The sequence below is a fragment of the Gymnodraco acuticeps genome, unplaced genomic scaffold, assembly GCF_902827175.1.
Source record: "Gymnodraco acuticeps unplaced genomic scaffold, fGymAcu1.1, whole genome shotgun sequence".
Lineage (NCBI taxonomy): Eukaryota > Metazoa > Chordata > Actinopteri > Perciformes > Bathydraconidae > Gymnodraco > Gymnodraco acuticeps.
The window spans coordinates 47,850-73,451 of record NW_022990647.1 but is presented as its reverse complement, the minus strand read 5'-3'; the positions used below and the strand labels follow the sequence as shown (position 1 = coordinate 73,451).

At 41.2% G+C, this 25,602-nt stretch overlaps 2 protein-coding genes across 2 annotated transcripts; both read right to left on the bottom strand.

Annotated features, from left to right (window-relative positions):
• Positions 1-577: 577 nt before the first annotated feature.
• LOC117554839 (extracellular calcium-sensing receptor-like) lies at positions 578-4,111 on the bottom strand. The gene is made up of 6 exons (XM_034229388.1): positions 3,894-4,111; positions 3,498-3,786; positions 2,417-3,214; positions 2,103-2,330; positions 1,668-1,791; positions 578-1,473 (listed from the first exon to the last, which is right to left on the bottom strand). The coding sequence occupies exons 1-6, from the start codon at positions 4,109-4,111 to the stop codon at positions 578-580; spliced, it is 2,553 nt and encodes an 850-aa protein (XP_034085279.1).
• An 18,010-nt stretch (positions 4,112-22,121) lies between these two features.
• Positions 22,122-25,120, bottom strand: LOC117554828 (extracellular calcium-sensing receptor-like). Its single transcript, XM_034229374.1, has 6 exons — positions 25,017-25,120; positions 24,643-24,931; positions 23,815-24,552; positions 23,501-23,728; positions 23,273-23,396; positions 22,122-23,112 (listed from the first exon to the last, which is right to left on the bottom strand). Exons 1-6 carry the CDS (start codon positions 25,103-25,105, stop codon positions 22,205-22,207), a joined length of 2,376 nt encoding a protein of 791 aa, XP_034085265.1. The 5' UTR covers positions 25,106-25,120; the 3' UTR covers positions 22,122-22,204.
• Positions 25,121-25,602: the final 482 nt, after the last annotated feature.

Sequence of the window (25,602 nt, the reverse complement as noted above, 5' to 3'; positions counted from 1 at the left end):
GACCCCAGGGTTAGTTTTGTTCATAGTAGTAATGCTCATGTCATTTGCTCACTACTAGTCTTTTTTTTACCACCAGGTGTGCAAAAACTACAGGTACATTTAATATATATATATATATTGTATTATTATCGGTTATCGGTATCGGTATCGGTCTTGAGAAGCAGGAGGTTATCGGTATCGGTATCGGTCTTGAGAAGCAGGAAGTTATCGGTATCGGTTTCAAAAAACCAATATCGTGCATCCCTAATTATAACCATACAGTCCAGTATGGGGTATTCATTGTTTTGTGCCAGGAAGAGCAGATGCAACTTTCAAATTATTTGAGTCACTTGAAGGACTAAAAATGATCCAAGACATTTATTTGGCAGATTGAAATGTCATGATGTCCTTTGAAGAGATGGGGTCTAAATTCAATATTGATATACAAAAAAAGACATTTATCCAAATATAAGCATGTTTGTTTTAATGCGTCTTGTTTTTGTTCTTGTTTTTGAGGAAAAAGTATTGTGGGGGAGAAAAATAGCATCTCAGACGTTTAGGTTTCACTTTCATGCACACTAATTTAAGGTCATTTTGATTAGTTTTTTCTCATCATTTCCTTTTTAGTATTTCTCTCTGGTCTTAACAGTAAAATATAACATTTTGGAGCAAATATACAGAAGAGCAACCCAAAGCTAGAGGCCAAAATGGCAAATATCTCCACAGCCACAGTGAACTTCCCAGGAGAGCTAACATACGCAGGAATAAAAGTGACCCATACTGCACAGAATATTAGCATGCTGAAAGTGATGAACTTAGCTTCATTAAAATTATCAGGCAGCTTTCGAGCCAAAAAAGCAAGGATGAAGCACATCACAGCCAGGAGTCCTATATACCCCAACACAGCCCAGAACCCTATAGGTGAACCTACATTACACTCTAGAATAATCCTTTCAGTGGTATGAGCTGTATTTGTGTAGGGGAATGGTGGGGCAAGGGTTAACCACAGCACACAGACCAACACCTGCAGTAAAGTACAGCTGAGAACATTTGTTCTCTGAAGCACAGCAGAACACTGAGGAAGTGTGTTATTCGGCCTTGTAGCCTTAAAAGCCATCACCACTGCTATAGTTTTAGCCAAGATACAAGACATGCACAAGGCAAAGGTGATGCCGAATGCTGTGTGTCGCAGCATGCAGGACACCACTGTGGGCTGACCTATGAAGGTCAGGGAACACAGGAAACACAGAGTCAAGGAGAAGAGCAGCAGGAAGCTCAGCTCAGAGTTACTGGCTTTGACAAGAGGTGTGTGACGAAACCGGAAGAAGACACACAACACCACCAGTGTTAACATAGTTCCAAACAACGAGAAAGCAGTGAGCAGGGCGCCCATGGTTTCGCCATAAGATAGGAACTCGATCACCTTTGGAACACACTGGCTGTGATCTTCATTTGACCAGTACTCCAGTGGGCATGGCGAACACTCGGCAGAATCTGAATAGAAAACATGGACCACTGAAATGTGTTTGTGCTGTAAGCGTCAAGTGAGACTTTAGCTCATACTGTATGAAATAAATAATGGCCTTGTAATGTTTAGAGACTTATTGGATTGACACTGGAATTCATAGACTTTCTACATACAGTATATTAATATAAAATGAGTTACACTATGGAAAGATTCTACTCACAGTTGGATTTGGTGATCTCTCCCGCAGCACAGGCAATGCAGGAGAAACAGCAGATGGGTTTCCCTTTAATCACAGCCTGCCGGAAACCTGGTGGACAACTCTCACTGCAGACGGACACAGGCCTCTGTAAAAACACCACTCAACTCATCAGTTACTCACAGTTAGTTGGCCCTTAATTTATGAATGTTTTTATATTTGAATTGGTCTTTCTTAGTGTCTCTAAACATTTAATTTTTCTAATTAATCTTACACGTATATCTACAACTTGAAAGTGCCGATCCCAGTCAGTAATATAGAGTATACATAGGTAAATATGTGTTTGTTGACAGGAGAATCAACCTTTTTAATTTGGTCATTAATTACTGAAATGTCTCAGGGAACAGTTATGTATTTGAACAATTACCTCCACAATGAGTTATACTAAACTATTTTTACCTTTATGGATCCAGCAGCCCATGTTATGTTTATTCCATTCATTATAAACTGCTTTTCATTTGGTAGTGATGCATCGTAGCTCCCTACAGCCACAAACACAGTATCTCCTGCTGGATTTCTCTGCCAGTTCACCAGCTCATAGGTTGCTGCAGGGTCTCCATTTCTATCAAAATACACACTTTCTCCTGACTGAAGGGTTAAATTCACACTTTGGAGGTGTTTCACAACCTACCAAATGAGAACAGTGGTGAAATATTGTAAGATTATTATTTATTTTGTATTCAAATAATTTACTGAATGTATTAACCTGTTACCTGTTTTGGCTCAAAGTCATCTTTCCAGATACACTGAGGATTCATGGCATCACCACATTTTAACATGTTATGCATGGCATGAGCCACAGCATACACAGCCTTATACACATTGCTGGATATCCTTAGTTCTGACACATCTGTAAAAGTATTGTTGATGTCCTCTAGTATCTCCGAGCCTGAGCACAGGGTCTGACCATGGAGACTGGACTGAAAACTGCAACCAAATGTGGCTTCCCAGAACTCTCTCAGCAGATTATTATGAGGGTCTTGACCTGGGTTTACTTGCAAAAGAAACCCTTTGAGGCCTGTGATCTTTGTTTTTCTGATGGCAAAACCCAGAGTCCCTGTCAGGATTCCCGAGTGCCTCTTAGTTGCCAGACGACCTGCCGTAATCCAGGACTCACTGCCCACCCACTGCAGCCCAGTGAGGTTCTGCTTCAGGGCTTCCTCAACCAGAATGTCTATATCACCCTGGGCTATGAAAGCAACTAAAACTCTTGCAGTGCCACTTTTTATCACTCTGACCACCTTTGCAACGTTTCCACTGGGGCCTGTGCTTGATATGGCTTCTGAGTATTCAATGCAGACCCCCTCCTGGTGTGCGGCTGTGATAAATGTTGCCATGCCATTGTTACCATAATCATTGTCACTTCTAACTGCCCCAACCCACTTCCAGCCAAAATGCTTTACCAATTTGGCCACGGCTCTGCTCTGATAATAGTCACTAGGGATGGTTCTGAAGAAAGAGGGGTACTCCTTTCTGTTACTCAAACAAGCGCATGTGGCAGTGTGGCTGATCTAACAAAAAAGAAGGGAAACAAAACACATTTCTTTAGATTTCAGATAAGTATTAAGTAACACATTTTAGCAAAATAAATGTTGACCATTGTCTGTCTTTTTCCTCAATCTGCATATGTGCAAACCATGTAATCCTAACCTAAGCATAGCCCTGAAACAAACCACAATAATACCAGTATTAAGTCTTTGTTGATGGTTTTTATATGCTAGATATACACAATTGGAAGCCTTTTGCATAAACAAAGTGAAATCAGTCCAAACATGATATATTATAAATATTTACCACTGGTATTTGGAAAATCCCAGAACTTTGTAGCATCACAATTGTTGAGGAGGAATCAGAGGCTCCGATGATGGCATGAACAGATGACTGGCTTGAGCATGTTTTACCCGAAGTCCTTTCCTGTCCATTCAATAGACCCATCACTGCTTGCGTTGAAGTCAGTGTTGAACCACAGCTGTCAAATACCTTATAACCAATCGAGATATTAGGCAGCAATGAGCTGCTATTGTTGATCTCCTGGATGGCAAACATCATTGTTTGGGCAAAATGAAATTCTCTTAAGTGTATTCTGAAAAGAGAAACAATTGTTTTAACTAACCGCTTTCTTACTTACATGATTATTTATTCTGTTGTGAAACCAACAAACAAGAAAAGAGACAAGACATGAAACGGTACCTGGAGCATGTGAGAGCTTCTGGAACATCTGTAAAGGAGAGAGAAGGCTTCGATATTTGGCTATGGATGGAGAAAGCTCCTCCAATTGTAATATCTCCATCCATAGATAACAGAGGAAACACTGGGTCTCCCAGCATCTCACAGTATTCAGTGTTCTCTGCTCCAAAGGCTCCCACAAAAATCACAAACAGTAACATAGCACATAAACGGTCCAGCATCTGGAATAATCTGGCACACACATATACATACACACACACACACCTTTGTTATAGTTACTGTTATTATTACAGACTATATCTCCTTCAGAGCTTCTGTAGGAGATATAGTCGTTGATGATGATGATGATGATGATGATGATGATGATGATGATTGAGGTCCTCTTATCGAATCACTGTTTAATGATGTCAGAGCGCTCTGCTGTTCTGCTGTTCACCGTTTGTAACACCAATATGTCAAAGGAAATTGCATCATATGATGGGGTTACTCATACCCCTTTAAAAATTGAAGCAAACTTTGAAGTTAATAAGTTTTTCATGGCTGAAAATGTGTTATTTGTCAAATAATGAAAAGGGAAAAATAGAAAACAAAATGTAAAATCCATAATCATGAAATATCTGAGGAAATATTAAATACAACTTGTATATTCACTAGGGGTGTAACGGTTCACAAACATTTCGGTACGGTACGTACCTCCGTATTTAGGTCACTGTTCGGTTCGGTACGTTTTCGGCACAGCAGAAAAAATTATCACAAAACACAACATATTTATTATTATTTTTTAATTATTATTAAACTGTGAATAATGTATTCACTCAAATAAATACAAAATATAATAAAATGAACATTAAGGTGCAGCATTTCGATGAACTGAAATAATCTGTATTTGAACGTTACTGTACTAGTAGGCCTACTCACAAAACATAAACTATTAGTTTTGGGTTTTTAATTATTATTAAACTGTGAATAATGTATTCACTCAAATAAATACAAAATATAATAAAATAAACATTAAGGTGCAGCATTTCGATGAACTGAAATAATCTGTATTTGAACTGTACTGTAAGCAGCCAGTTTGACATTAGGACTTGCTTGTCATTGTATTTTCATATTTTTTTAAAGAAAAATGAACTTGTCCACATTGCTTGCTGAAAGGGCAGATCTGCTGGCACTAACAATGTCTCCTGCTGTGGAGAACACCCTCTCGCTAGGGACAGAGGTAGCAGATACAGCCAGGTAGCACTTTGCTAACATGGCAACATAAGGATATTTGGCGTTTGTAATAGCTTTGGCTCGGTCTAAACTTTTTGCGAGTGGTGGAGGCTTAAATGCTAGTGGGAGTTGGTTTGCACTTCAGTCTTTTTTCTTTTGGTACCGGTGATATTCACGTTCGGGTGATGCCTTTTCAAATGAGTGTGCACACGGCCGGACTGGGACAATAAGTCAGGCCAGGCCACTACCAGTTTTCTTTTGTGCCATTTTCTGGATTTATTTCTCAATATTTACAGCGTTGCTGCCCATAGTGATAGCCCTAAACTTTAAATCTACTACCCCAGAATAAACATATGGACATGGGTTACTATTTAAAAAAAAATTGCAAATCTATTTAAGAACCTATCCATGTGAACATATTTTAAGTGGAAGTGGACCTGAAATCCTCTAAGGGGGTCCGGGGGCATGCTCCCCCGGTAAGATTTTTTTTTTTAATGTTGGACTTAAATGCATCAATCTGGTGCATTTTGAGGGGGAAATAAAGAGACTACACCCATATGAAACAGAACTGTATACATTTAAATAATCATAAGAACATGGCCATAACCAATAACATACCATCCAATATGAAAAAACATTGAAACTTGTTTATTTATTTGTTTTTGGTTCATTTATAGTTGTGAGTGTGTCTGGGCTCCTGAACCAGCCTCACCCGTCTCCCCCCTGCTCCTCTTTGAGGCAGCAGCAAAGACTAGTTTTAGCTCTCAACAAGTTTTTTAAGTTTATCTTACCTTTTTTCACCTAGTTAACTTTTTTTTTTTATTATTCATGCGTATTTTACTAATCACTCCCCCTTCAAAAGGAAATATGTGTTTACATAAATGGTGACCAAACCGTTTGAGACCCACAGAGAACTTAGACTAAGTTAACTATCTAAACACTCAAGAGTCAGTTATCAGTTGGCTTGTTTGAGACGAGTTGCGGCTCGCCTCGAAAGTAGACGAGAATAGCCGATCGCAGCCGGGGGAGGTCTCAAAAAGCTCGCCTGAAGTCGGACAGCTCGGAGTCGGCTTCTTCTTCTTCTTCTTCTCTCGGTTTTTTGGCGGATTGCAAACAACTTTAAGGTGCATACCGCCACCTCCGGAATCGGCTTGATTCGGTTTGCATTTATAAAGAATGCACAAATGTGTTTAATCGTTAATGTCAGATATGTACTAAGTAAATACATTTGTTCCTGCTCAAGATTAGATTCAACTTTATTGTTATTGCACATATTACAGGTACTGAGACAACGAAATGCAGTTTAGCTTCTAACCAGGTGCAACAAGCAGTAAAGTGAAAAGTAATGTACACAATAGACAGAATAAAATATAGAATGAATTGAATGATGAATAAACAGTGAGGGGTATGAATACACTAGATATACACAGCAGCCTGTGAGCAGTATGAACAGTGTGTATGAATATGCTAAGATATATAAAGTATAAAAACGGTAAGTAGTGCAAAGTATAGTATAAAATATATAGATATTAATTTCATGATGATAAACAATGTGGAACAATGATGAAAAATGGGAATGGATGTGGCGAGGTAAAACTGACACAAAACAACAACAAACTTTTGCAGAGCCAATTGGAGAGTTTCATCAGCAGCACGTGGTAAAAACCACCAATGAGCTGAGCGCTCATTGGTGGTTTCCCATCAAGCATTTCGCTTCCGCAGCCCGTGGAGAGGAACTGCGCCGCCTCGCCACGCCTCGCTCTCAAGTCTGTGGGCGTCTTTGTCCCGCGAGATTTCAACGTCTCATGTAGGCGAGCCTCCAGAGCAAGTTGGACAAAATGACTAACCATCATGCAACGCACTAGCAAGACGTTGATCGCAATTGCGCAGGTCTGCGCAGGTCTCGCTTGTCTCAAACAAGCCTCTCAGTCTGACAGGAGAGGACTCTCCTCCACCTTGTTGACAGCTCATTATATCCGTTAGCGCAGCTAGCTAGCACCAGATGCTAACAACAACAATACACGTAACCAGTGCGCACGCTTGCTCTCTCGCTCGCTCGCGCAACACATACACTCCCGAGCTTGAATGACACGAGACCAATCGAAGGCATTAGTATGATCTGTAGGAAAGTGGCCATGTCGGCAGGCCACATCATGTAGACAGCCAGTCACCCTCTGTGAGGCAGAGTCAGACCCACATTTAGCAGCGTTGCGTTCACAATACATACAAAAAAAAATTCCTCAGGCCACTTAACAGGCCAGGCCACCGGGAAACCTCCCGGTCCTCCCGATGGCCAGTCCGAGCCTGACTGTGCAAGTTTGATGTATTACCAGCCGCGTAACCAATTATATTTGAACAATGCCGACAAACAGCTTTGGTTCGGTCCACCTGTCTTTGTCTGTCATCCTTGTACGTAACTGCGAAACCAAAATGTTCACAAACCGGAGACTTCAATGATGCTGGAGGATTTTCGAGCTCAACTTTATCTGCGTTCGCCATTTCGACAGTTCCTCAAATTACTAATTACATTTGAACGCATCCCTCTGACCAGCTCTCATAGTATGCCTCTCGTCCAATTAAATGACTTGCTCGCTCTATGACGCGTTGAACCCAATGTGAGCAAGTTACTCTGAATGCTACGATGCAGCACCAAAGATTACTTCCAAAAAGTTGTTCACGTTCTCAATTTGTTACGTTATATTCGTACGTGTACCGTTACACCCCTAATATTCACACAAATATGAAAACCAAATCATGCGATAGTGCATTGGTTTTATAATAAAATTACAAATGTATGAGAACATAATGATATAGTTAAAAAACCAACCCTGTCTCCTAAAAATTACGTTCCCACAGAACTAAACTGCATTCTCAATTACGTTTAGCTAGAAACGTATTTTCTCCCACGTTACGTTTGTTATGAACGTATCAAATATGTTTATTTTCTACATATCTTTGCCATTTATTGTCTTGCTTATGATAATTATTTATAAATATCATTTTAGAGCACACATTTGAAATCAGTAGGCGAGGCTGTAATTTCGCCAGCTGTTACTCTCATGAGCGAGGCAGAAAATAATAGTTTTATCATGCCAAAAAGCTGCTGTGTCGTTTATTGCACCTCAAACATTAAAACAAATCCAGAGTTACGTGTTTCTGTACTTCCTCTAAGAACAAAGGACAGTAAAAGAATATCTCTGTGGCTTCAGGCTTGATCGCCGTTCAAATGACAGCTTGGTTTCCCCAAAAGTGGGCGGGGCTGTAAAGTGACGTAGATTTTACTGAATATATTATTCAAAACCATTCTATTTATTCTAACGTAAATTACATGCCAGTGTTTTATCTTTTTATTTATTTGTTTTTATTTTAAATCGTATAATGTCGGACTTTTTTCGCCGTCTGTGAGGAAAATAAATGGGGTTCAGAGCCTCAAAATACTGAAATCTGTATTTTTTTAAAATCTTTTTTTCCTTCTAATTTGTTATTCTTTTCTAAATAACACACTGTTATTTACTCAACAATAACACACAATTATCCTTGTTTTTATTTATTCGTTTGATTCTATAATCTTGGGCTTTTTAGCCGTAAATAAAGTCACCGGAAAAACAGACGTAGGCCTATAAGGGACATTTCGAACGATACACACCACAAACCACCCATAACAGATTACCCAAGATCCTCAGCTTGAAGCTCGTTGATTGGATGTGTTAGCCGCAATGCATGTTGGGATATGATGTTAATACGCTATGATATCCGAAAACATTTAAAAAAAAAATAATAATACTTTATTCCGATTGTTCTTGCTTTTCTCTTTGAAAGTCATCACATAACTGCATTGTAATACACGGTTCAGCTGCATTAAATATTACACATCTGCCGTAGTTCTCTATTTATAGAGCCCTGATGAGAAGACTTCTGGACAAACAGGAGAACTGCCGCCAAAACTGAATATGTGAAGTGGATCATACATATATCAACAATTAAACAACATCTTGCATTTCTTTTCACAAAATACGTCTCCTTGTAGTATCAATAGTAATTCGGCTGACTTTTATATTTGATACAATTGGTAGATAGGTTATATTTACACCATAACGGTGCACAGTTGATAGAAAAGGACTTGTAGTTTTTAAAGATATTACTGATTTTCTTTGAATATAAGAATGTAAATACTGAGTTGAGAGAATAGTCAGAGGGATTTGGGTGATGGGAGACACATCTTTGGAATCACAATTTCAATAGCTTACCATTAAATGATGGATATACCTTTCTGTCTGATGTTTTACAAATCAGATATTAATGTGTAGAAGTAAAACATGAGAAATAGTATAGCAATATCCTGTAAAATTATGTAAAAACATGAATAAAACTAGTAAACTGCACATCTTCAGATGTTATACATACATAAGTGTCCGACACTAATATTAAAAAGTTATTATTAGTATGCTGTGTGTACCTTGTGTGCACCGCCTAGTGGTTCAAGCATGTTATTGAATTATTTTTGTTGAATAATGTTAATTTTGTTGAATAATGTTATTTGATGAAAAAAATATTAAGAGTACATACTTTCATAGGGGGAAAGTAGAAGGTCAATGATAGAAATATAGAATATAAAAAATCAAGAAGATACTGTAAGTCAGTGGTTCTCAAACATTTTCTGTCATTCCCCACTTTGAACAGGTGGGCCTTTTCAAGCCCCACCTGTTCCTCATCGCTCCAATAAAATGGTAGGCCAAACTTAATATTGTCAAATGTATCGTTCTATAACAGGGGTCCAACCTTTTTTAGGGTGAGAGCTACTTTAAAAAATAAAACAAGTCGTGAGCTACTTTTAGTTTGTTTGCAGTGTATATATTTAGCACATTTTAACATTATTATATGCTTACCTTTAACCTTTGTGTGCTGTTTGGGTCTGTGGGACCCGTTTTCAGTGTTTACTAAAAGAAAATGTATTCAATTTAATTATTTTAACCTGCTTTATTTGGGGGTGGACCTAACCTCCTTTTTTAAATGTTGAAGTGAAATGTATCAATCTGGTGCACTTTGAGCACGACATGAATTTATGGATACAGCTCTCAACACTCATATGAAAGAGAGCTGTATACTTTTCAATACTCCAATCATCTTTAGAATATGATCACAACCAATAACAAATCATTTAAACTTGTTTATTCTTATCTTATGTTACCTAGTTAGCATTCTATCTTTTCATTTATGCATATTTTACTAATCACTCCCCTTTTAAACTGTTTTTTTTACTGTCCTATAGTACACATTGGAATGATTTCTTACTTTATTTCTTACAACTAGGCTATATTAAATATAGAAAGGTGTTCTCTCTCGCTCGCTCTCGCTCGCTCTCGCTCGCTCACAGAGGCTGTGTGCTCCTCCGTGGCGATGACGGCTTGCGTTAAAAAATAATAATAAACATAGGCCTATTTGTAAAGTGGGGGGACACAAACGGGATTTCGAAAAGTGTCACGGTTAAACTCCTTAGTGGTGACGTGCCGCTCCACATTGTTTTTATTCCCGACTGCAACGCTCGTGTGTGTGTGTGTGTGTGTGTGTGTGAGAGAGCATTTCACATGTGTGTATGAGAGACTTTTACATATGTCTGTAAATGATTTTGGTTTCAGTTGTGTGTGTGTGAGCAGAATCGGATTGGCCATCGGGAGATTCTGGACTTTTCCCGGTGGGCCGCTCCCTTCGGTGGGCCGCTGGCTCTGGCATAGGTGGGCCGTGGACTTTCACTGCGCCGGTACCGCACCCGCCGCTACAAACACCCGCCTTTGCGAGGCTCCGGCAGCTCCTGCGAGTCAGGCGCAGTGAAAGCATACAGGTTCGATTCCCACACTTTGAGAAACGCTGCTGTAAGTGATCTCTACAATAATACAGTTTAGTGTCGGATGTACAAAGATATTAATATGAGGATGTGCAAAACAGACAAACTAATTAACCTTTATTAACACATTTAAGAATACTTTAGGTTAAGGTCTTCTTTCAAATAAGAAAAAAGATTTGGGGGTATCTATCGACAGATATATATATTAAGCCTGACAAAGTACTTAACGTCTAATATATTGCTTTCCTGCAATGTTAACTATGTTGAAGCACTTATTTTAACTGATATTATAGACTTTAATTATGCTCTTATGTATGTAGAAAGTATAAGAAATGTGCAGCATTTGACAGTTTAATGGTGGAGGTATACACACATATTGATAGATGTCTTGTAATGCACTGTTGCATAACTACACTGTAGTTGTTTATATGATATGTCAATAAGACTTAGGAAATCTTGAAAGGGATGTGCAAAATAGCAATTATATACAGTTTTTAATTAACTATTAGTAGAGAATAACGAGTAATTAATATGCTTTATAGAGATCTGCAGATACATGTTTAGTCTTCTCAAGCACCAACTATCAAATATCTCTCCTGATTGTTGGCACTTGACAATCACCTTTCCCTGAATTTACTCAGGTGTAACTAAAGTCTGCTTTAAGGGTTGTTTATATTTCACATCATTAATCAGAATCTGCAAAGTAACTAAAATAAATGTAGTGGAGTAAAAATACCAGGTAAACCTCTGAATTGTAGTGGAGTAGAATTACAAAGTAACAATGAGCTGTCATGTGGGTATATATTAATGCTGCCCATTATGGATACAAGCGATTTTCACCCATTTAGTAATTACATGTTTTAAATTTGTACACACCAATGTGTTTCCTATCACCTAAATCTCCATCCTCTCCAACGGTTCAGAGCAACTTTAACAGACAGAGACGGTGACATCATCATCATGAAACATGGCGTCTCATTCAGACGCTAGAAACAGTCGCATTTCTCAGAGCTCTCGCCATAGAATCAAAACAACACGGTTTTGTGCTCATTTCCTCCTCCTGCTAATATGGATTACAGACTCATACCTCAATTCATTAATGAAGCAACACCAATCAGAAGTGGAGAGAAGTGAAAGCAGAGAAAAAGAGACCCATAGTGACTTCTACCTTCTCAATGGCTCGGAAAAGAAACACTTAGCTGTTGGAACTGCGTCTATACACACATTACTAACGGCAAACCCGGTACGTAAGAACTTAACCCCGTCTGGCAGATTGGACCGAAGGACCATGATCATACTGGTCCTGCTACTTTCGAGAGACATTCAATTAAATCCAGGCCCGGTTTTGATGCGAACTCAAGCTAGAAGACTTGGTCTGGTTGCACAGGAGGCGTCCCACGGCTACATCCGCAGCGCGGACGGCGACTTTCCCCCGGAGACGCCTCAGCAGACTGACACGCGTGAGGCCGAGATGAGAGGAAGGGAACCGAGGTTCGCAGCCACCATGATGAACAGCTCGACGACCGGCTCGACGCGGGACACGAACGTCTCGACGCCCGATGACCAGTGGCATGCTGGCATGCTGGCATGCTGGCATGCTGGCTAGTGTTGCTAGCGAGGTCTCAGGGCCGGGGGTCCCCCCCCCTCTTTCTCTCTCTCTCTCTCTCTCTCTCTCTCTCTCTCTCTCTCTCTCTCTCTCTCTCTCCCCATTACATTACATTGCATTTAGCTGACGCTTTTATCCAAAGCGACTTACAATAAGTACATTCGACCAGGAAGACACAACCTGAAGTAAACAGACTCATATAAGTACATTCCCCCCCAGGTTTCATAGAGCCAAACATTTCAAGTGCTACTCAACTGGCTTTAGGTAAGCCACGTCCTTTATTAGTATAAAGTGCTTCGTTAATAGTTCTACACGCTCGAAGTGGAGTCGAAAGAGATGCGTTTTCAGTTTGCGCCGGAAGATGTGCAAGCTATCTGCCGTCCTGATGTCAATGGGGAGCTCATTCCACCATCTTGGAGCCAGGACAGCAAACCCACGTGTTTTCGCCGATGGGAACTTGGGTCCCCCTCGCAGCGAGGGCGCAACGAGTCGTTTGGCTGATGCAGAGCGTAGTGCACGCGCTGGGGTGTACGGTTTAACATGTCCTGGATGTAGGAAGGGCCAGATCCATTCGCAGCATGGTAAGCAAGTACCAGTGTCCTTGAAGTGGATTCTAGCAGTTACCGGAAGCCAGTGAAGGGAGCGGAGGAGCGGAGTGGTGTGGGAGAATTTAGGAAGGTTGAAGACCAGACGAGCCGCTGCATTCTGGATGAGCTGCAGAGGTCGGATGGCACATGCAGGTAGACCAGCCAGGAGGAAGTTGCAGTAGTCTAGGCGTGAGATGACGAGAGCCTGGACCAGAACCTGAGTCGCTTTCTGAGTCAGCTGGGGACGTATCTTCCTGATGTTGTAAAGCGTGTATCTGCAGCAACGGGTTGTAGCAGCGATGTTTGCAGTGAAGGACACTCCCTCCCTCTCTCTCTCTCCCCCCCCCCCCCTCTCTCTCTCTGCCCACTCGCAGACCGGGTGACAACAACAAAGCACCCCCTCCCCCCACCGCAGGACCGGACATAGATGAACAGAAATACCTCCAGCCTGACGACATCAATCAAATAACCAACACAAATGGACTTCATATATTTCACCTAAACACAAACAGCCTGAGACACAAACTGGCTGAAATCAGGCAATTATTCATTAACGGCAAGGCAAACATATTATGCTTCTCAGAAACAAAACTTGACAATTCTGTGACAGACCCAGAAATAGAAATTGAGAACTACTCAGTAGTCAGAAATGACAGGAACATGTATGGAGGTGGTGTCTGCATGTACATACATAAAGACACCAAATTCATTATCCGTACTGACCTGAATCACGAAACCTTTGAAACTGTATGGGTTGAAATTATTTTTGAACGGGCTAAATCAGTATTAGTCGGCACAATCTACAGACCGCCAGAACAGAGTGGCTTTTATGATACACTGGATGGGTGTTTGGCTGGAGTTGGGGGTGGAGAAGCAATTCTTATTGGAGACTGGAACACGGATATGCAACGAAAAGATGCACCCGTTTTCAAGTCCTTCAGTAGGTTTTGTGATCTGCACGGCTTCAGCCAGCTAATCAGCCCAACCCGCCCGGGTATGTGAATCAACACAGACTACCATTGATCTCATTCTGACCTCTGACAGGTCCGGGATCTCCAGTAAAGGGGTTATAGCATGCAGGTTAAGCGATCATTATATGATATTCTGTACCCGCAAAAAGCTAAAACAAAACGCCGGCTGTCACAAAATAGTCACATCTAGAAACCTCAAAACCTACTCTAGCGAGGCCTTTAACCTAGAGCTGGAGAGCCTGGACTGGTCAGAGGAGCTCAGTGGTACACTGGTTGAAGAAACATGGCTTGGTTTCAAAACCAAATTCTCAACAGTACTAAACGACATGGCCCCCCTAAGAACCACCAGGGTAAAAAATCGCGCTGCGCAGTGGATGCACTCCAAAATATTGACCGCTATGAAAACCAGAGACAAAAAATGCTCTGAGTTTCGTAAAAGTCAGTCAAAGCTTACCAAAAGCTCGAGCAGTGAACTCCAAGCCCACGTGACTGAACTCAAACTGCAAAGAAACAGACTAAGAAATGACATAAACTCCATGATCAAAACTGCAAAAAAGAATTTCATCAATAACAAAACTGAGGAAAACAAAAATAAACCCCGTGAACTTTGGAAATTACTCAATAATCAACTAGGCTGCAGTAAAAAACTTAAAACCAGATTTTCAAAAATAAACATAAAGACAGATAACACGCTCATCACAGACAAGCTGGATGTGGCCAATTACTTAAACATTTTCTTCACAAACATAGCCACAACACTGGTAAATAAACTACCCTCCCACTCAGGGCATTTTGGGGTAGAACACATCCTAGCCTACTACAATAACCTAGGGGTCCGCAAAGATGATTTCAAACTAGTAATGGTAAAAACAGCTGAGGTACACAAAAAACTGAGCGCCCTCCAACCTAACAAGGCCACTGGCCATGACAATATCCCCTCCACATTCCTCAGAGACTCAGCAGCCGCCATCACCCCAGTCATCACACACATAATAAACCTCTCCATAAAACAGGGACACGTACCCAAAGACTTCAAAATTGCGAGAGTAACCCCCCTGCACAAAAAGGGCAGCAAATTGGACCCAGGCAACTACCGCCCTGTTTCTATTCTTACCTCCATCTCGAAAGTCATGGAAAAAATAATATACGAACAGGTCGAAAAGTACCTCGCGGAAAAAAATCTAATTTACGAATTCCAATCTGGCTTCAGAACATCCCACTCCACTGACACATGCCTTCTCTATTTGAACGACCACATCAAACAAGAGGTGGACGCGGGCAAATACTGTGGCATGGTCATGCTGGACCTACAAAAGGCCTTCGACACTGTCAATCACTCCATTCTGATTGACAAGCTAAAAGCAATTGGTTTTGATAGTCTATCAGTGAGCTGGATGCAATCCTACCTGGAGGGGAGAGAACAGATGGTGGAGGTAAACAGTACTCTATTCCCCCCCTCCCAGTGAGCTGTGGTGTTCCACAAGGAAGCATACTAGGACCGTTACTGTTCCTAATTTATGCAAATGACATGTCGTCAGCTTGTGACTGCAACTTGTTCAGGAACAAGTTGCAGGTTGAAAAAACCCTCAGCTCGGAACTCAGCAGAATCTGCACCTGGCTCGCTGAAAACAAACTATCATTACACCTGGGTAAAACAGGTATAAACTCAGCAAGACCGACGGCTTCTCAGTTACAGTGGGTGACAATATTGTCACAAGGAAAGATGAAATTACATACCTAGGTTCCATACTAGAGGCAAATCTCTCCTGTGACAAAATGGCATCCAATGTAATCAAAAAAGTCAACCAACGAACTAGATTCTTGTACCGGATCTCCTCTCTGGTAAACAAGAATACCCTGAAGACTCTGGCAGGAGCACTCATTCAAGGGTACTACGACTATGCTTGCACCTCATGGTACCAAAGCACCTCAAAGGCGCTAAAAACAAAATTACAAACATCACAAAACAAACTGGTCAGACTACTGCTTGACCTTACTACTAGAACCCACCTCACCCCTGCCCACTTTGACAACCTAGGATGGCTTAGAGTAGACGACAAAATACTTCCCAAAGGTCAGTGAATACCACGACCACAACACCAGAGGGAGCTCCACAAATCATGTTAAACCCAGATTTGGCTCAAACAAGGGACGAAACACGTTTCGCAATTATGCCACAACAATGTGGAACGCCCTACCCACAGCTGTAAAGGAATGTGAATCACTACCCACCTTCAAAACCTCTCTAAAAGAGCACCTACGGGAGACTGCAATTCGAAACTGGCCCCTGTAAATGTCCAAACCCAACCCCCTACAATATACAGTTTCCCACCCCCCCTCAATGTACAGTTGCAAGAAAAAGTATGTGAACCCTTTGGAATTACCTGGATTTCTGCATAAATTGGTCATAAAATGTGTTCTGATCTTCATCTAAGTCACAACAATAAACAAACACAGTCTGCTTAAACTAATACCACACAAACAATTATATGTTTTCATGTTTTTATTGAACACACCATGTAAACATTCACAGTGCAGGGTGGAAAAAGTATGTGAACCCCTAGGCTAAAGACTTCTTCAAGAGCTAATTGGAGTCAGGAGTCAGCCAACCTGGAGTCCAATCAATGAGACGAGATTGGAGGTGTTGGTTAAAGCTGCCCTGTCCTATAAAAAATACACACCAGTTTTGAATTTGCTATTCTTAAGAAGCATTGCCAGATGTGAACCATGCCTCGCACAAAAGAGCTCTCAGAAGACCTACGATTAAGAATTGTTGACTAGCATAAAGCTGGAAAGGGTTACAAAAGTATCTCTAAAAGCCTTGATGTTCATCAGTCCACGGTAAGACAAATTGTCTATAAATGGAGAAAGGTCAGCACTGTTGCTACTCTCCCTAGGAGTGGCCGTCCTGTAAAGATGACTGCAAGAGCACAGCGCAGAATGCTCAATGAGGTGAAGAAGAATCCTAGAGTGTCAGCTAGAGACTTAAAGAAATCTCTGGCACATGCTAACATCTTTGTTGATGAATCTACGATACGTAAAACACTGAACAAGAATGGAGTTCATGGGAGGACACCACGGAGGAAGCCACTGCTGTCCAGAAAAAACATTGCTGCACGTTTGAAGTTTGCAAAAGAGCACCTGGATGTTCCACAGCACTATTGGCAAAATATTCTGTGGACAGATGAAACCAAAGTTGAGTTGTTTGGAAGGAACACACAACGCTATGTGTGGAGAATCCAAAGGGTTCACATACTTTTTCTTGCAACTGTATATACTCTCTTTTTAGACTCTTTTTATACTCACAAACAGTACTGTATATTTGTAGATCTGGTATGTCATAAATGTCTAGATGTAACAGTACTGTATATCTGTATGTCATGTATGTCATATATGTTATGATGAATTGAAAATGAAAATGTAATCTATCTGTATGTTATGTATGTCATATATGTTCAGATGAATTAAAATGGGGGACCCTGATGTAAACAAGACGAATCTGCATCCCCTTAACAATTGTGTGTATTGAGCTGTACTGTATTGTACCCATTCTGCAATCTGTTAATACAATTTTCAATCAATCAATCAATGTACACAGTTTAATACTGTCAACTTCTAATTTTGGGAAAAACAAAAACATATTTTAAAACTACAATTCCCAGTAGATACGTGCCATAGAGAACATGTTGCGAAACACAATAGCCAGCATGTGTAGTTCTGGGGGGGCGTTCGAGTCCAGTTTTGAATAGTCTGCTGTGGTTTCGTTCCATTTCAAAGAGCTTGACGCTCGGCGTAACCTTGGCGCACTGCCACTCCAACATCCAATCTCAGAGCTTGAAGATTAATCACGGGGTTTGTCAACGGGACTGTAGTCCCAAACGATAGCTGGGGATTATGGGTAGTGTAGTGTCTTCGGATATCATATCGCATTAACAACACCACATCTGGCGTCACAGAGATCTTCTGTTACTGTGCTTTCTTCTTAGAGGAAGTACAGAAACACGTAACTCTGGATTTGTTTTAATGTTTGAGGTGCAATAAACGACACAGCAGCTTTTTGGCATGTTAAAACTATTATTTTCTGCCTCGCTCATGAGAGTAACAGCTGGTGAAATTACAGCCTCGCCTACTGGTTTCAAATGTGTGCTCTAAAATGATATTTATAAATGACTATTATCATTATTATAAGCAAGACAATAAATGGCAAAAATATGTAGAAAATAAACGTATTTAAAATACGTTCATAAGAAACGTAACGTGGGAGAAAATACGTTTCTAGCTAAACGTAATTGAGAATGCAGTTTAGTTCTGTGGGAATGTAATTTTTAGGAGACAGGATTAAAAAAAACTAGGGCCGGGACTCGATTAAAAAAAATAATCTAATTAATTAGAGGCTTTGTAATTAATTAATCGAAATTAATCGCATTTTTAATCACATATAAATATTTGACCTAAGAACAGTGAGAAGCAATTTTTTTCACATGGATTTTAGTATACCATTAGGCGCATTCACACCGCAGTACTTTTCCCACAAAGGTCTATGAGAACTTAGTTCATGAGAACTCTTTGAACCTGGGGGTGGATTAGGCAAATGAAGCCGCTGACGTCACTTCTTCTTCTTCTGCTTTGGGTTTACTGGCAGGCCGCAAACCACTTCACGGCGTATACTGCCGCCCAAAGTCCCCGGCCGGAAGTCCCCGGAGTTGGGGACTGGCTTCAGTAGAAGCTGCTGGGAGTCCCAGTAGCTTCTACTGAAGCCTTCCGAGTAAATCGCCAGAACGCCGACACCTCCTCATCTCCACCGCTCCCATGTTTTATTTTGTGTTGCCATAAGTTAGTCTCTCCGCGTTTCTGCGCTGGGCTAATGCTAATAATGCTAATGCGAGGATAATAAAATGGCGGCTTCACAAAACTTTTTGGGAGTTTTACGGGGCGTGGTTTGCAATCCGCCCAGCCAATCAGAAATATAGCTATTTTCTCACAAGAGAGCCGTACCAAAGTCCCTGCTCTCTAGCAGCTCTCTGCTCTCTAGCAGGGACTTTCGTGGGGGTAAAAAGGTTCTCATGAACTAATTTTAGTACCGGCTCTTTTTGGTGTGAACGCGATAAAAGAGGCTAACGTCCACGCTAGCTGCTATATGTTTTGCATTGAGGTGATACTTGAGGCTTGATGTGCTGCGGTGATATGCGAATTCCTTTTTGCATAATTTGCACACAACCGTGCTCTTATCGACGCTTCCATCCGTCCGTTTTTTAAAACAACATTTCCCACTGTTGTTCACTGTGGTTTGTTGTTGTCTGAAGTCATGAACGTTAGTTGGTGCTCCAGTATAATCGGTACGCCTGAAACTCATCCAGTGAGAAACGTTCCGCGGTGCAAAAATAAGTGCGATTAAAATGCGTTAATTTTTGTGTAATTAATTCATCTTAATTAACGCGTTAAAGTCCCGGCCCTAAAAAAAACATAACATAACTAAACATGCTAATATGTATCATGTTTGTATTGTAGTGCCGAGAGGCGGGAGTCCGAGGCGGTGTGTCAAATGACAAAGCTAGTCTTGTATTATACATGGAACAGAAAAGTAAACAACTCAAGCCCGGGAAATCACTGACCGGCAAAACAGGAAGTCCTGTCAACTAAAATGTCCATGCGGAACAATACCCCCACCCATGGTTCCATGGGTGAATTATGTCAACCCACCACACAAGCCCCCACCAGAATTCAGCCATAGTCAAAATCCTCGCATCGGGGAGGAAGGACCACCCGACCCCGGCGCGTAAGGACCACAGGGGCCGAGGAGGGCGGAGCCGCAGGCGAGGACAAGAGCGCCAACGACCTGGAAACACATGATCAGTCGTCGTAAGGGGGCCGCGGTGGGCGTCGTGACGAATGAAAACAAAATCCGCCGACAGTAGTCCGGGGGACACCCGGAAAGCTGGGTTGCTGTTCTGCCACGTGGGGGCGGGCGTGAATGTCCTGGCGGTCTCCAGCAGGGAGGTGCGCTGCCTGGCTGCAGACCATGGCACCGTGGCGGCCGGAATTAATTCTCCGGGGACTCGTAGCGTCTGGCCATACACGAGCTCCGCCGACGAGGATTGCAGGTCTTCTTTGGGGGCGCACCTGAGACCGAGCATAACCCACGGGAGCTTATCTACCCAGTTGCCGTCTGTCAAGCCGGCACGCAGGCCGCCTTCATGGATCGGTGGAAATGCTCACATAAGCTGTTAGCCTGGGGGTGATATGCGGTGGTGCGGTGCAGCTTGACCCCCGAACCCTCGGCAACAGTGTTCCAGAGTCTGTGGTTGACACAAATTTAAGAGACGGATCACGTTTTGTTCTACAACATTAAATACATCAGCAGTGACCCGACTTGTGATTTTTGAATAGTTTACGTGTCTGAAAAACGATGGTTGTTAACAAGTGGCTGAATAGGACTACAGAAGTTGTCGAGGACGTTGTACGTCATTACGCCAAACACGGAAACACTCCGCTAAGTTTGTTTGCCCCTGTTCTGCTTGAAAGCAAGTACCTGCGCTCTTGCAAACTGTTAAAACAAACGCTTCGACTTTTACAATTTTGAATCTGTATTTTTGAATATCGATCTTAAGTTGGTGTAACGTTGAAGTCGTGCGACCCTGCTGTACTCGGGTTGGTTCGTTTATAGCATAACATTAGCATTTTGGTTCTGGCGATTAGATTTATGATTAGAAAATTATAAAAGTAGGGTAGACATGTGGATATTATCCGGCTGAACAAAACGTGCATTTATCAAACAGGTTCGTTTTCAACAGACCTTATTTCGAGCTATTTTCCAAAATCCTATGGAGAAATCCCATTGCTTTTTTGTCGAGGGAACCAATGCGCAGCTTACTTCCGGGTAAATACGTCATCCCTGCACCACTCTATAAGAACTGGATACAGCGTCGGAGGCGGGGCCTCGTTCATTCCTATGAGAGCTGCTCATTGGCGCATGAGGACAAAATGGACTGATATTTTCTAGAGCAAAACATCACAGATTACCCATCATGCCTTGCTGTCGAGAGCATGGAGCATGCGCAGTTGAGTTTCCCCTTAAGCCCCGCCCCCAAGCTCCCGTTCTTGGCTCACTATAATGAATGGAGAGAGAAAATAAATCTAGATTCGGCTTTTAGTGCATTTTACAACTTTAAGGACCTAATGATTCTAATAAGGGCTACAACATAGTTAATACTGGGTAGTGTATTTAGTTTAAAAAAAAAATTCCGCTGATTTACTGACTCTTTCCCCATGTTAGACAATGGGAAAAAGTCTTTCTGGGCCGGGTGATGTCACAGACTGATAAGGAAATTGTAGTACCGCCGTTTGGACACTAAGAATATTTTCCTCAGGGTCCGGCGCACTTCCTGGGGGCTTAGTGGGTGCCAGAACTGCTCCTATCTGTTGCATTGAAGGGGTGCGGACTGCGCATGCAACACTTTCTGCGCCACAAGCAGGAAACACGTTATTTATCAGTAACTTTAGACATCGTAAAACAATCGTAATCTATATTTTATCGTAGATTATACATTTTACTGAAACCAACTATATAATATGTACCTTGTTAATTAAAAAAAAAGTTTAAAATTAATACAAATGTAAGTATTTTCTTATGACAATGTAGAATGTGGGAAGAGGTGGGGCGGCGCCCTTAGCCGCCCATATGGGCCGGCCACCACTGGAACATGGTCTGCAAAGTAATGTCCCTGAATAAAGTGAGGTTAAGATGTTTTATTTTAATAGCTTTAATATATTTGGGGCTACTAAATAACAAATAGTCCAGGAGAGCTTATAAAACACATTTTTACATGTTTTTGTGAAATATAAATAAAGTTTAAATGAAAACACAGAAAGTCATGGATGGTTTAAACTTTTAATTGATTTATTAATATGAAATACAAATTATTCTAAATGTATTTGATGTCAGTACTGTAGCACCAGATAGCTAGGATTCACTACATGGAATCATCTAAAATGTAATGTTTTGTTTTAGCTAATAATGTTTGTAACGAATAGTGTCACTGCAGAATTAAAACCAAACCATAAAATAAAAATAAATAAAAGACTTATTTTATTTGTATTTAATTTGATTCAGTTTTCCCCATCAGATGTTTTTTTGTGTTCAGTTCAGGTTTAAGTACAATAATAAAACATTTGGGTGCAAATATACAGAATAGTAGCCCATAACTGGAGGCTAGAATAGCAAATATCTCCACAGCCACAGTGAACTTCCCGGGAGAGCTGACATATGCTGGGATAAAGGTGATCCAGACGGCACAGAATATCAACATGCTGAATGTGATAAATTTAGCTTCATTAAAATTATCAGGCAGCTTTCTAGCCAAGAAAGCAAGTAGAAAACATAACACAGCTAAGAGCCCTATGTATCCTAACACAGCCCAGAACCCTACAGGTGATCCCAGGGCACACTCAAGAATAATCTTATCCTTATAGTGGTTCATATTTTTAAAGGGAAACGGAGGATTGATTGTCAGCCAAAGTATGCAAATTATAACCTGTATTACAGTAAAACTCAGAACACTGAGTCTCTGCTGGGCAGGCCCAAACCACTTCATCATATTACTGCCTGGAAGTGTAGCCCTGAAGGCCATTAGAACCACTATTGTTTTCCCCAGAACACAAGAGATACAGAGGACAAAGGTGATGCCGAATGCTGTGTGTCGCAGCATGCAGGACCACTGAGAGGGCCGGCCGATGAAGGTCAGAGAACACAGGAAACACAGAGTCAAGGAGAAGAGCAGCAGGAAGCTCAGCTCAGAGTTGTTAGCCCTTACAATGGGAGTATCCTTATTTATCAGAAATACAGTGGCTATAATAAAAGTAAGGAGCACACCAAACAAAGTGAAAAATACAAGTAATATACCCATAACCTCAGTGAAGTAGAGGAACTCAACATTTTTCGGTATACATGTATCTCTGTTTTCATTGGACCAATACTCTTCAGGACACTTATGGCAGTCATTAGAATCTGTAATAGAAATATTGTCACTATTATTTTAATTGCATCAGTTACATCTTAAAAACGTAAATAAGAGACTGTACCATAGCAAACTTTAACATAATGCACAGAGTGTAGAAAGCAAACAATGTATGAAAATTGCCATATCTCCAGGTTGTGGTACATATACCTGTGCTGTTGCTGATTTCTCCCTCTGCACATGGTATACAGTCATAGCAGCACACTGGCTTTCCTTTCTGAAGGACTTTATGAGTTCCTGGATGACAGCTCTCACTGCACACTGACACAGGCAACTTTGAAAGAAAAACAGTAATAGTATTTTTCAACGTTATTCAAAATAACATATGGTCAAACAAGACACATCAATGTAGATTTTACTGTCAATGAAGATATTTGCCTCTGTATTCCCTCTTGGCCACACTATGTCTTCAGTCTTGAGGACAAACTTCTGTCCAAGAGGTAAGGAGGCATCATAATAGCCAACAGGTTTAAACTGAACTGAGTCATCTGATCCCCGCTGCCAGTTCACCACCTCATAGCGAGCAACAGCTGCTCCAGTGTTATCGAACCACACCTGCTCCCCATTCTTAATAGTAAAATGAACCTGCTTTAAAGACTCAACTACCTGGAAGAGCAGTAAAACAATATGTCAATGAATGAATAAATGAAAAAAGACGAAAAAAAACCACTTTAGTAATATGTACATTTTACCTGCCAGGGAGTAACATTTACAGTGTTCTCACACCCCTGACTTTTGGAGCACTTTAGGATGCTGTGCAGAGAATGGGCCACAGCATAGATGGCTTTGTAGATGTTACTGGAGTATCTCAGCTCTGTCACGTCATCATCATAATCTTTAAGTTCCATTAGATCCTGGCTTTCTTTGCATGGTGTTTCTGTTTTCTCCTTGCAATTGAACTCTGTTTCCCAGAAATCTTTAATCAAAAAATCTTCCAGGCCACTGATATTGGCCTTTTGCACAGCAAAACCCAATGAACCACCCAGCACACTAAAGCTGGTGGGAGTCACAAGGCTGTCAGCTGTGATCCAGGCCTCTACACCAATAAACTGCAGGCCTGTGATGTTGTGCAGAATCAACTGTTCGAGAAGGTCGTTCATTTCCACATGGGCTAGGAAACCAACAATGACCCGGGCAGTGCTCTTTCGGATCACTTCTACCACTTTCATTAGTTTTTCTGGTTCTGTCCTGTGAAATTTCTCTGTATACTCCACACATACTCCTTCCTCTTGGGCTGCAGCAAGGAAGATGGCCATGCCGTTGTTGCCATAGTCACTGTCACTGTTGATTGCCCCGACCCAGGTCCAGCCAAAGTGCTTGACCAGCTGAGCGAGGGCTCGGCTTTGGTAGAGGTCACTGGCAATGGTTCGAAAAAAAGAGGGATACTCCTTTCTTTTGCTCAAACACTCACAAGTAGCTGAATGACTTATCTGAGCATACATAGAGAGAGGGAAAGAAAAAGGAGAGTCACCATTTAATAGATCCAAAACATTACAGATACAAATAGACAAAGCTCTTACCACTGGAATTTTGAATGGTCCAGTAGTGCGTGACAGGACAATGGTTGAAGAGGATTCAGACTCCCCAATTATAGCATGGACAGCTGATTGACCAGAGCAGCTTTTTCCCACAGCCCTTTCGTCACCATTCATCAGAGCCATTACAGCTCGCATGGAGGTAAATGTTGAGCCACAGTTGTCATAAATACGGTATCCAATTGAAATATTTGGGAGAAGAAATTCACTTTTGTTTATTTCCTCAATTGCAAAGATCATTGTCTGGGCAAATCGAAACTCCCTGAGGTTGACACTAAGACACAAAGAGAAAAATACAACTTGTATTCACTGTGAAAGACCTTTATGAGGAAGCATTAATATATAAAGATTAATATTACCTGGAACATGTCAAACGTGTTGGTTTCTCTGTAAAAGAAAGAGGAGGTTGGGTGATTTTGCTATGAATGGAAAAGGCTCCCCCGATCATGACGACTCCTTCTTTAGACAGCAGAGGGAACTCTGGACTCCCAAGGATCTGACAGATAGGAGTTTCATCCTCGGATGATCCAAATGCCAATAGGGGCCCAATGAAAACCAGCAGTGTTATCACATGTGACATGTTCCACTATAATAGGCAGAGCTACCTAGTCAGGTCAGGGTGGAAGTGGACTTAAATGTGACGTTTATTATCTGTGTTGTAGGCAGGGGTCACTGGCCTTTTACTAACCAATCAGACACAAGTGGGTTACTGTAGGACAACCTCTGTTCACAACATGTGATATGTTATAGAATAAAATGTTCGCTGTAAATAAAGGCTTAACAAAAATAAACACTCTAATATATCACACTGAAAGGGCCATTCTGCATACTGTTACTTTGGATGATCCAAGAATACTTCATATTTCTGTACTTTAATTTGAATACATCTGTAAATACTACATATTTTTACATTGTGACGTTTCTACTTTAACTTAGGCAGAGGAG